At 35.3% G+C, this 13680-nt stretch overlaps 1 protein-coding gene across 1 annotated transcript in view; it reads left to right on the top strand.

Moving 5' to 3' along the window:
- The window catches only part of LOC132545677 (calcium-dependent protein kinase C-like), a gene marked incomplete at its 5' end in the record, with an annotated part of 136112 nt that extends 124547 nt beyond the window's left edge, over window positions 1–11565 (top strand). The window contains one exon of the mRNA XM_060209364.1: window positions 11413–11565. Within this exon, the coding sequence (XP_060065347.1) occupies window positions 11413–11565 (153 nt within the window). The remainder of the gene's footprint in view (window positions 1–11412) is intronic.
- Between the last annotated feature and the right edge of the window lie 2115 nt (window positions 11566–13680).

A 13680-nucleotide genomic window follows, 5' to 3' on the forward strand; every position in this document is an offset into this window, starting at 1 on the left:
GATAAGTGTTTATTTTACAATCAACATGGGAAGTAGAACACAGAACATTGAACAGCAAACCTCAGTTAAGAGTCACTCACGCAGTCTAGGGGTGGAACACAGATCATTGATCAGCAAGCCTCAGTTAAGAGTCACTCACGCAGTCTAGGGGTGGAACACAGAATATTGAACAGCAAACCTCAGTTAAGAGTCACTCACGCAGTCTAGGGGTGGAACACAGAACATTGAACAGCAAACCTCAGTTAAGAGTCACTCATGCAGTATAGGGGTGGAACACAGAATATTGAACAGCAAACCTCAGTTAAGAGTCACTCACGCAGTCTAGGGGTGGAACACAGAACATTGAACAGCCAATCTCAGTTAAGAGTCACTCACGCAGTCTAGGGGTGGAACACAGAACATTGAACAGCAAACCTCAGTTAAGAGTCACTCACGCAGTCTACGGGTGGAACACAGATCATTGAACAGCAAACCTCAGTTAAGAGTCACTCACGCAGTCTAGGGGTGGAACACAGAATATTGAACAGCAAACCTCAGTTAAGAGTCACTCATGCAGTCTAGGGGTGGAACACAGAACATTGAACAGCAAACCTCAGTTAAGAGTCACTCATGCAGTATAGGGGTGGAACACAGAATATTGAACAGCAAACCTCAGTTAAGAGTCACTCACGCAGTCTAGGGGTGGAACACAGAACATTGAACAGCAAACCTCAGTTAAGAGTCACTCATGCAGTCTAGGGGTGGAACACAGAACATTGAACAGCAAACCTCAGTTAAGAGTCACTCACGCAGTCTAGGGGTGGAACACAGAACATTGAACAGCCAATCTCAGTTAAGAGTCACTCACGCAGTCTAGGGGTGGAACACAGAACATTGAACAGCAAACCTCAGTTAAGAGTCACTCACGCAGTCTACGGGTGGAACACAGATCATTGAACAGCAAACCTCAGTTAAGAGTCACTCACGCAGTCTAGGGGTGGAACACAGAATATTGAACAGCAAACCTCAGTTAAGAGTCACTCATGCAGTCTAGGGGTGGAACACAGAACATTGAACAGCAAACCTCAGTTAAGAGTCACTCATGCAGTATAGGGGTGGAACACAGAATATTGAACAGCAAACCTCAGTTAAGAGTCACTCACGCAGTCTAGGGGTGGAACACAGAACATTGAACAGCAAACCTCAGTTAAGAGTCACTCACGCAGTCTAGGGGTGGAACACAGAACATTGAACAGCAAACCTCAGTTAAGAGTCACTCACGCAGTCTAGGGGTGGAACACAGAACATTGAACAGCAAACCTCAGTTAAGAGTCACTCACGCAGTCTAGGGGTTGGAACACAGAACATTGAACAGCAAACCTCAGTTAAGAGTCACTCACGCAGTCTAGGGGTGGAACACAGAACATTGAACAGCAAACCTCAGTTAAGAGTCACTCACGCAGTCTAGGGGTGGAACACAGAACATTGAACAGCAAACCTCAGTTAAGAGTCACTCACGCATTCTAGGGGTGGAACACAGAACATTGAACAGCAAACCTCAGTTAAGAGTCACTCACACAGTCTAGGGGTGGAACACAGAACATTGAACAGCAAACCTCAGTTAAGAGTCACTCATGCAGTATAGGGGTGGAACACAGAACATCGAACAGCAAATCTCAGTTAAGAGTCATTCACACAGTCTAGGGGTGGAACACAGAACATGAAAAGCCATGTTCAATTTTACTTATGTGTACACAGGGATGTTACCAGTTAAAAATGAAACCACAGTTTCTTGTTATTAAGTAGAATTGGGAATTTTCTTTAGTTAGCTTTATTCAAATCTATGCAAAGTTTCAGAAATCTGTTGTTTCTTTTAATAGACAAGTCATGGATGATAAACTAACAACTACAGTAAATCTCCAGTCTTTTTGAATAGTTGGGTAGTTCGGTAGTAGATTTCTTCAATAAAAACAATAGTCTTGTTTTGCATACAATTTGATGCATAATTTTTGATAAATGCATTGACATCTCAATATTTGCTGTATGTGGTCACTATCCCCATCAACATTAAGCATATTAGGTAGCAAGCTGTAAAAGACCATCATAAGCAATTGATAACTCTAAATTATACACACACATGTCACTTAATTGTAGCATTGATTTAGTATGAGTTCTTTCTCATCTTGCAGTAACACAATACTCATGCCAGCTGACACATCTTTGAGGCCCCAACCCCTGTATACCTATTCCAAGCAATCAGATCATGGGATGTCAGTTTGTGTATTGTCAAAGAGCAGCAGTGTTTCACTTCATATTTTGATAAGATAATCACATAAAGACTTTCCCAATAATTGTAGAAGTCAAAGAAATTTTAACAAACATTAATCAGTACTGAAGTCTGATATTAAGTCTCAATTCACGCTTTACATACAGATATATCAATGCTACTTCTGCCGAAACACTAATAGTCATGTACTTTGAATGTGGTTTCTTTGTCGCAATATCCAACGTGATAAAGAACAAAAGGAAACCTGTAATTTTGTAACAGATGGTGAACATGTATTGCAGTATGGTAGACTAAGTGTTTTACAAGTTAATCTTAGAATAATAGATTTTTTTTCAGAAAATGCTATAACCTATCCCTAGTTTCCTGCTTTGCTAGGATGCTTTTAAACATTTCCTCATGATTTTGGATCATGACAACCCTGTTGCTTTGAACTCTAATTTATTTTCACAAGCAAGATTTTGTATATTTGTATAATTTGGTCAAGTTCAGCAATATTTATTTATATTTGTTCAAACTGTTTACTGTTACTTAACATGTAACACTAAAATTTAGATAATACAACTTCATTTCAATGTATTTGTTTCTAAGTGTACATAATCCTGAGACTATATTTTATACTCGGAGGCAGCATGCATGCCGTGTGCTGACCTGCACTGTATGGTGCAAGAACATTGAGGAGGCTACGACGTGTCATCCTGCACCCCACAGAACACTAGCCTTTCAGTAGCTTGTCATGTCCTGCACTGTCTTGCAGTGCACTGAACACAGCCCTTGGGGTGGCTGTTGTGTGCTGTCCAGCACTGCCCATTGCCAGCCCCAATGTTGGCTGTTGTGTGCCCTCCTGCACTGCATCGTGTCAGCCCCTTGGAAGGCTGGTGTGTGCTGTCTTGCACTGCTGAGAACACAGTTCCAGGAGAAGTTTTCCTGTGCTGTTCTGCACTGTACATAACACAGCCCTTGTGGAAGCTGTTGTGTTTTGTCCTGCACTGGTTTTGCACTTGCAAAATGTTTCAAAACTTTTTCATATACATAGAGTAGGTATACAAGTTTCGTATGAGTTATATCAGTTAAAGATGTGAGATTTTTTTTGTACAACATGTGATTTTATTCCAAGTGATTGATACCTGTGATGTGTATATATATGTATGCCCTTATATGGGTTAGGTGGAAGTCAATTGGCTCCTCTTGTCCAATGCTCAAATGATTAGTAATTATACATACCCTAACATGTTGATGATATATGCCCTAATATGGTGTTAAGGGTTATAAGAGCTGTCCTGTTTATGTGATTCACTTTAACAGTGTTAATGTAACCTATTTTAGGCATATGTAGGTCAAGGTCTTAACTAACTAGATGTGAATGTCCAAGTCTTACACAAGTTTTTACTCAGATCGCCAAAGTTTTCAGACGATGATATACATCTGTCTAATCTCTGTGGTGCTGTAGTCCACGAATGTTAAACACAATCAACGAAAGTAGAAAACAGCACAGGAGACAATGGATCTGTAGAATTTTACAAAGAAATGATGTTTTACAGAGAACCACTAATGCATACTTCAGATGTGTTTAATCGCATGTATAGGCAGTTTGTGCTTTAGCCTGATAGACCACACAAGTTTACAATACTAAACCAACTTGCAGCATTTCTGTTTGCTTTATCACTTGCCAGTAATTATTTCTGCTCTGCATATACCTATCTTATGACCAATATAATTTTACACAAAAATTAAAAAAAAAAATCTCTGTATATTATATTTTGATATTTTTGTAAACACATTTTGTTTTTCTCAATAGAAAAAATAAAAAGCAGAAACAAAAAATTCGAGGGAAAAAAAAAACCAAACAATTTATAAAAAGCAGTTTTTAATTCTACACATGTAAATATACTAAGTAACTCTTGTGAAAAGATCCCACCAATATTTTATATACATGTGTTCAGAAGTTTGGATTGAATAACCTTTGTTTAACTGTTTAAGAATATCTTATAAGTTACAGAATTATAAAATCAGATCAAACAGATAAGTATGTAATACTTATTAAATCAATGTTTCATAATGTACATTACATATCTTGTTGAGAATAGTGTACACTTAGTTATACTTTGGACTGTATAGCACTAGTCCAGTATGTAGATTTATAGATTTTAAAATGAATAAATCATGTCATGATCAAATATTTGAAGTACAGCAGAGAAACATTTTGATGATTAAGATGTAATCATTTCATATTGGGGGGGGGGGGGGGGGGGGAATCACATATACACCAATGTAATATCAACATTTGGGAAACAGAGTTGTTTCCCTTACTCAGTTAATGATGCTGACACTCCTCTCGCCACATTTACAAGTGAAAACATAGTTTTGTTTTGTGCCTTGGACTTTTGATGAAAAAAACTATTTTCATATATTTTCTTATATAAATTTTCCTAGTATAGTAGATGTCACATTTTTTATGGTTGAGTTTTCTAGATATATATAATTTTACCACTTTATAACAATGTTCATAGGCTCTGTTTTTTTTCACACAGACCAACATTTTACTGTAAGTCTCTGCAATGTTGACAAGAGCCTGTTACCATAGTAATGACATGTTGTTGTCATGGTAAGCTCAGCTACAGCTCATAAGTTGTAGGTGAAATTTGATATAGATGATGAAAGTGTTGAGATGTTATTTGTTTCCAGTCTCTGATTTATCTCCAGTGATGTTTGACGGCAGATCAGAACGTCACATCATATTTTTGTCTTGTCCAATTTTTTTGAGTCATTTCAAAACTATCAGATGTAATTTTTTTTTTTTAACCTATCTTCCTTTCAAGTCTTGAATATAAACTTACGGTATGTTGTTGAATCTCAAAGCAAATAGTGGAATTTTTTAGATATAAACATCTAATTAAACTGAATAAGACATTTGACAACTCCGTTGAGGTGAAGGTAGGTTATGATATACAGATTGACCTTATAGTTTACCGGGAATATATGTCTATTGATTGTAAAATGTAGGGTGCTTGGTCAAGAATTTTTGTGCCATATGGTGCTGTCTCTGTTGAAACAAGAATGGTGCCTTACCTAGTGTGTGATTTGATGGACACTAAGATGTTAGTAGACATTGTCATGTCTGCAGATTGTAATGATACTTTATTGATAATAGACATTTTGTTAATGTCAAAAGTTGCATTTGACTGTCCTGTTTTCTCCACATTACCAATATTAACACTGAATAAAGCATTATATCTTATCATTTACGACATTGTTTCTGATGTTATTGATATGTTAACAGGTACAAAATTTCATCAGCTGAATGAAAGAATAAATTACATAAATATGTACCCAGGTACAAAATTTCATCAGCTGAATGAAAAAATAAATTACATAAATATGTACCCAGGTACAAAATTTCATCAGCTGAATGAAAGAATAAATTACATAAATATGTACCCAGGTACAAAATTTCATCAGCTGAATGAAAGAATAAATTACATAAATATGTACCCAGGTACAAAATTTCATCAGCTGAATGAAAGAATAAATTACATAAATATGGACCCAGATACATACGTTTTACAATTTTATCCCTTTATTTGCATTTTTAAACCTAAAATAACAATATTATTTTAAACCCAGAAACACCAAACAGAACTGTATATTTTTTTGCCAAACATTAAACAGGATTTTCTTGTCATTTTGACTGCCAATGTGAGATCAAGGACACGGATATATGAAAGAAGTTGATATTGGTGAGAATCACTGACTATAACTAAATATAAGGTGAAAGAAGATATATCCACAATGATATACTGATTCTCAATACAATACTGTGAGCCTAGTATTTAAACACAATCAGTAAACAAGGTGTACGTAGGTCAGAGGAAATTTATAAATTACCTTCGATGTTCTGATAGAATAATTGTATTACACTGTATTGGTGTTAATTGTGGGTTATTTTCAAACCTCTGTGGGCTAAGCTTACTCTCCAGTAAAATAGGGTAAATAGACTAAGGACAAAAGTAAGCTACAAGGTTAGGCTGACAAAGCCATTTGGATCAGCATTAAGATATTGATGTTTTAAAGCAGACTAGATGTTGTAGTGGTTGGGAGATCATTAGTGATCTGGTGGTCCTGCCGGACACTAATCAAAGGAATCTAATTCAAAGTTTTTCTCCCTTTATTGACAGTGAAAATGAATGGCTCCGAAAGAGCCAAGACTGACGCATTGAATAGCACTGTAAGATTAATGCTAGGTGTCAGGGACGATCACCTGTTATAAAACCACATCATAGGGACATACAACATACCCAATAAATACAATCACAAAATAAAAGATTAACAATATAGTACAACCCACAGCTGTCAAACTAATAAAATGCTAGATTTAATATATACCTGGTTACTTCATGATATTAGCTGATCGTTTGGGAATCAATATATGGTAAGATAGACAAAGTTTACTGCAAAAACATTATACATGTCATCTTTATATATAAATATAGATATCTACAGCAGCATGCTGTAAAACAAAGACACATCACATGTACAGTATATAGATATCTACAGTAGCATGCTGTAAAACAAAGACACATCACATGTATAGTATATAGACATCTACAATAGCATGCTGTAAAACAAAGACACATCATATGTACAGTATCTAGATATCAACAGCAGCATGCTGTAAAACAAAGACACATCATATGTACAGTATGTAGATATCTACAGTATCATGCTGTAAAACAAGACACATGTACAGTATCTAGATATAGTAGCATGCTGTAAAACAAAGACACATCATATGTACAGTATGTAGATATCTACAGTATCATGCTGTAAAACAAGACACATGTACAGTATATAGACATCTACAGTAGCATGCTGTAAAACAAAGACACATCACATGTACAGTATCTAGATATCAACAGTAGCATGCTGTAAAACAAAGACATCACATGTACAGTATCTAGATATCAACAGCAGCATACTGTAAAACAAAGACACATCATATGTACAGTATGTAGATATCTACAGTATCATGCTGTAAAACAAGACACATGTACAGTATCTAGATATCAACAGTAGCATGCTGTAAAACAAAGACACATCATATGTACAGTATGTAGATATCTACAGTATCATGCTGTAAAACAAGACACATGTACAGTATATAGATATCTACAGTAGCATGCTGTAAAACAAAGACACATCATATGTACAGTATCTAGATATCTACAGTAGCATGCTGTAAAACAAAGACACATCATATACTGTATATATTTTACATATCTAAGGTAGCATGCTATAAAACTCGAATATATCACAGGTAAACCTGTTTACAAAAGATATCTCCTACAACGAAACAGCTAATCAATCATTTCTGTTGATTTTGACTGATTCCGTATTAAATTTATTTGATCCATTTATACGGGAATAAAAATCCATTAGATAAAATTTCTTGTGTCGCTAACATGCCCTCATTGAAACTGTGTTGTTAATAACAATTAATTACTTTCACCATCAAATTGGAACAAAAAGTAAACAGCATCCATTATCTCCTGGTACAATAAAAAAAACCTACACCCACTGTTAGAATAACCAACAATATTCAACAAGAGGTGTTACATGAACAATTGAATCAAGTGCAAAAAGGATTCACAGCTAATGGATATTAGTTGGAGTTTGTCATTAAAAGAGCATACATTTAAATGTTATTAATCCTCCTACAAAAATTTGGTAAGATTGATGAGTTTGCTGCTCTGGAGAAAACCGATGAAGATGGACTTAGATTTAACATTGATTTCTGGAGATGATATGATAGATAGAGCTATATTTCACATTACTGTTTTGAGAGGATCTGCGTTTTTTAACTCCGTCTCACAGATTGAGGAAACCTGCTCAGGAGAAATGACAAACGAACAATGCAGGAGTCACCAAGAAATAAACTTTCTCCTTAATCAAACTGTAAACCAGTTGTGATGGGAGACTGATAATAGATGCTATGATGTGTGTTTGAAGAACCGGTATGACAGGGGTGGAGATACAACTTCTCCAGATGTACCATCATACATCATTGATAAAATTAATTGTATATTTAAAAAAATCTCTTGCAGAAATATCAATCATCTCCATGAGTACTTGATTAAGACATTAGCCAATGAAAAATCCTTTTTTGATTTATGGTTGTAAATTATTCTTCCACTTTGATATTTAATCTGACCTTTTGATGATATGTATAATCTTTAGAAATTCATTCTTTTGTTAAAAAATATTCTCATTATGATGAAGTTATTAAGAGTTTGAGTATTCAAAAGAAAGGAAAAGAGAGTGAAAAGACTTGTATTTTTCTATTTCAATTTTTCACCAAACATCACTCCATACTATAATTTGTATTAATTTCTAGAAATGTAGGTTTGAGATATAAGAACTACCACATTTGTGAACCAGTGTATACATTAATCTTCAAAGTCCTACTTAAAACATCACGATCATTACTGTATCACATTGTTTAAAGTCTGAATCATCACAATGTTTGAAGATGTTGATTATTTCCAGCTGAGTGACAAACAGTCTAACAACAAGGTATTGCTTGGATCACCTTGTGAACATGTACTTAAGCTCTAATGTTCAAACTCTGGTAATGGTCTTAAAAGAAACCCTCTGAAATTTCATACCTGTCTTAAGATCAAAATCCCCCAACCCTCAAATATGTGTTTCTTAAATCCTCTGAAGAAACTCAGATTTGCACCACTCTTCAGAATTACATTTAATTCTCAGTATTTATCACTGAAGTCTGTGTCCTGTTACAATATTACTATCATTCTAAACCTCAGGTCTTTGTTTTGTTACAATATCACCATTGGTCTTACACTCAGATCTGTGTTCTGTTACAATATTACCATTGGTCTTACACTCAGGTCTGTCTCCTGTTATAATACTACCATTGGTCTTACACTCAGGTCTGTGTTTTGTTACAATATTACCATTGGTCTTACACTCAGATCTGTATCCTGTTATAATACTACCATTGGTCTTACACTCAGATCTGTGTCCTGTTATAATTCTACCATTGGTCTTACACTCAGGTCTGTATCCTGTTATAATACTACCATTGGTCTTACACTCAGATCTGTATCCTGTTATAATACTACCATTGGTCTTACACTCAGATCTGTGTCCTGTTATAATTCTACCATTGGTCTTACACTCAGGTCTGTATCCTGTAATAATACTACCATTGGTCTTACACTCAGATCTGTATCCTGTTATAATACTACCATTGGTCTTACACTCAGATCTGTGTCCTGTTATAATACTACCATTGGTCTTACACTCAAGTCTGTGTTCTGTTACATTATTACTTTAGATCTAAGACTCATCCTGTTATAATATTAACTATTACTATGTCAACAAGTGAATTACAACAAACCTCCTTAGAGTGTTCAGGTTTCTATTTGAACTTTTGTTTTATTAGGAATTCTATTGAATCCCTTACAGATCTAGTTCTATCTGAGGCTACTGCTAAGTAAGGAATGTTGGATCACCCATTGTTTATAGATCGTACCACTGTTACAACAGAGACTTTTTTTATTGACCCGCCAATCTTCTTAAGAACCCGTTCCAAAATCTTTATAGTTACATTTGCCAGGAAAATGCAGAATTTTATCTGTAGTTATGATAACTGTAGTCTTCTATTCCCTTTTTCCATTTGACGAAAGCTTGGCTGACCCAGCAAACAGATGATACAAAGGCTGTTAATTCTTTATAATTTTTAATTAATAATCCCATATGATGCTGTGAAGCAGGTTGTTTTCACAGGGATCATATTTTGAAAATTTTGGAATGATTTTGATCCATAAAAGAGTAAAAAACGTGTTAATATTATCTGTGTTATAATAAAAATGCAAATTAAGATCTTTGTCACATTTGCACCTTCACTATCTGACTCTTTTCTACAAGGACATTTTAGCAATTAAAATTGATGGGACAGATTAAAAGGAGTCTGATTCAAATTAAGGTAAAGAACACTCTGAAGAATGTATCGTTGTAATTTTCATTACTATGAATCAGGTTGGTGCTTGACTGATACCATCATGTACTGTATTTGAAGCTTGCTATTGAGGGAAATATTCTCATAGATTAGATATTTAAAAATGTTTAAATTTCAATTTTTTCTTTTCAAATGAAAATCACAAAAGTTTTGGTCATCAAAAATAACCAGTAGTTGCATTTTGCGCCCTTGTCTTACTTGGATGGTTAGTTGTGGGTTTTATGTTTTAATGAAACTTGTTTCATTTGGAAATATCTATGATATTTATATAAAGTTTTAATTAGAATCTTTACTTGCTTGGTACAGGTATTACATTGGCTAATTATATATCAGTCTTTTCAAAAAAGTGGTAGCTGAAAATAACACATATGAGTACTGTACAATTTCACTATCAAAATACAAGACACATCCATTAAAAGTGAGAAGTATAGTAATGTGTTTCTCTTCATTGACTCGCATGTAATTAGTTTATCTTAATTGACTCACATCTAGTGAGTTTCCACATAAATGGCCCACATATACAGGTATTTATTTCTTCTCTGACTGGAAACAGGAAATGTTGAAAAAATGCTCCTTCATTTATAATATTCTACATAATGTCCAAGGTGATCTTAATAAGTTCTTCTCTAAACCATACTTGATTCAAAGCTCTCTGTAGTAAGTTGTACATGGCTTAAAACATGTTAAGTGTAGACAAAGTAATTGAGATATATTTTGTAGGAAAAGGTAAGTTAAATATAAACATTTGAAACATGTTGTGATCTCTTGCACATTTTATCACACAGATTTAACCAATACTTCTATATGTTACAGTCTTGGTCAAGTTTTCCATAAAACAGACATTAGATTGTGTTTATTTCCAGCACTAGATTTTTAAAGTCATTCAGCTATATATGTTTACACATTCAGGTATACTGCACAAATTTCCAATAGATATTACTGCAGCCTACATTTTACATTTCACTGAAGTTGCTCATACTTTGCTTAACTCTCGTTCTTAAACAGAATCTAGATATCGTTCTTTTTTTTTGTTTTGTTTAAGGGGAGCTATACAGTTTTATAAGCATTTTCTAACCTGTCTTCATTTTTTGTTTTCATTTTTCTATTTCAGAAAACAAAGAAAGATGTCAGTAACTTTGATCGTGAGTTTACCAGCGAAGCCCTTAAGATGACTCCTACAGACAAGTTGTTCATTATGAACTTGGACCAAACAGAATTCACCGGTTTCTCTTTTGTCAACCCAGAGTATATCGTCACTGTTTGAGAGACTTTCTTTGATGTCAAATGAAGATCTTCTGTGGGGGCCTCCCTTCCAGGGGACCTGAATGAGAGGGCCTTTATCAATTGTCTGATTATGGCCTCCTTGGGGGTCTCCTATCCAGGGCCTGACCCTGGTGGCCTTTATTGATGGTTCCTATTGTGACTTTTGGGGGCCTCCCATCCAGCAGACCTGACTCAGAGGGCTTTCTTGGAGAATCAAATGATGGCCTTCTGTGGCGATCTCCTGAGATGGGAAACCTGACAAAGACAGCCTTCATTGAGGGTTGTATCATGGCTGTTGCTGGGGACCTCACATCCAGAAGATTGAACAGAAAGGGGCCTTCAATAAGGATCATATCAAAGCCTTTGATTGGGCCTCTTTCAAAGAAACTTGACAAATGGAACCTTCAGTGAGTTTCTTATCGTGGTTTTTGCTTGGGAGCCTCACATCCAAAGGAGGTGACCAAGACTCCCATTATGGTCTTAGCTAGGGGAGGCATCCTATCCAGAAGACATGAATAAAGTTGCTTTCATTGTCGGTCTTATCATGGCTTTCTGAGAAGACCACCAACCTCAGAGGCATTTTCAAGAGGGCCTTCATTGAAGGTTTCATCCTTGCTTGGAGTTGGGGGTCTCCTATCCTGGAGGCTTGACCAATGGAGCCTTAATGGATGATTTTGTCATGGTCTTCATAGGAGGCCTCCCCTTCAAACAAACTGACAAAGGAGCCTCATTGTGGGTTTCATCATAGCCTTTTGTAGGAGGCCTCTATTTCAGAAGATCAACCTTGAGGACTCTCAAAGAAGGCTTTGAAAAATGATGGTCATCTGTGGTGACTTCCATCAAGGGACTGATGGGACGCCTTCATTGAGAGTCTTACCGTGACCATCAAAGGGGTTAAACACTGGCTCAAGAAATTGAGAGGGATCGACACTGGCTGGCCAGCTGAATGACCCTACACAGTTTACCACCCTTAACATTTGAACATTATGGAAAATGCGGCTGTCATTTCCGTCAACAGAGAATAAGAATGCCTTTATGCATAATGACACTACTACTTACAGGATGTTTTTCTAAGCTTTTTGCAATCTTAAACTGTTTTCTGCCCATTGTAACAGATAGCATTTCATCATTCCTGAATTATTTTGAATATGGGTCATTTATAAATGTTGATGTAAGAGTGAAGCCATGTTGCTTGTCATTTACATAGTAATGTAATATAGACAAGAGTTATTGTTTGTGATGTATTCATTCATACATAACTTCATACAGCGTAGCATTTTGGACTTTAACAAATTCTTTAAGGTGTTTATATTTCTTTGTATATACTTTTAAATCTGTTTTTAAATGTGTATTTGTCCACTGTTTTCTTGTGTTGTTCCACTAGAAACTGTACAGATGTGTGTTTGTGGCTTAGTTAATTATGTATAGCTAAAGATCTCAAAAACATAGATAATTTGATCCACATTTCAACTTGATTCTTAATAACTTCATATAGCTAAGCCAACATTGGATATGGGAGTTATCTCCCTTTCATTTCTTCATTTCACAGTAGATAGAAAAAGTCAGTGGCAGATTTAAATTGAAATGAATCTTTTATTAGTAACAAAATTTAAAGTAATTGATGTATCTTGTTTTTATTTATGTTTCAGCTTGTGTCAATTAAATTTTCATAATTGAATTCATGCATTTCTTCACGCTAATTGACTTGATGAGGTAAAGACCTACCTACAATCTGAACCGGCTTTCATTAGCCTTACTCTTGTAGATCATTTCTTGTATATAGTCCAAGTATACACATGATATCTTCTGTGGTTCAATCATTGTGTCTATGAATTACAATTGCCGATAATGATGGAGATCATTTTGTGAATATGACACATTATACATGTATTATAACAGATATAATAGGGAAGCCAGCCAAAGTTTGATTTAGAGTAGACACTTATCCTGTTATACCATACTTCCTAAATCTACTGATGACACAAAAGATAAAATCTGGCATATCAAACATGTAGAAACAAAAGACCCTAGTTTCACAATGAAGAATGTTGAGATTCTGTTTGATGAACTTATACTGTATCATTATTGTCTGATCTGCTCTTAAAAAACACAAAAA

This window comes from Ylistrum balloti, unplaced genomic scaffold (genome assembly GCF_031769215.1).
Source record: "Ylistrum balloti isolate Yb309-2 unplaced genomic scaffold, AGI_CSIRO_Ybal_v1 Utg369852, whole genome shotgun sequence".
Lineage (NCBI taxonomy): Eukaryota > Metazoa > Mollusca > Bivalvia > Pectinida > Pectinidae > Ylistrum > Ylistrum balloti.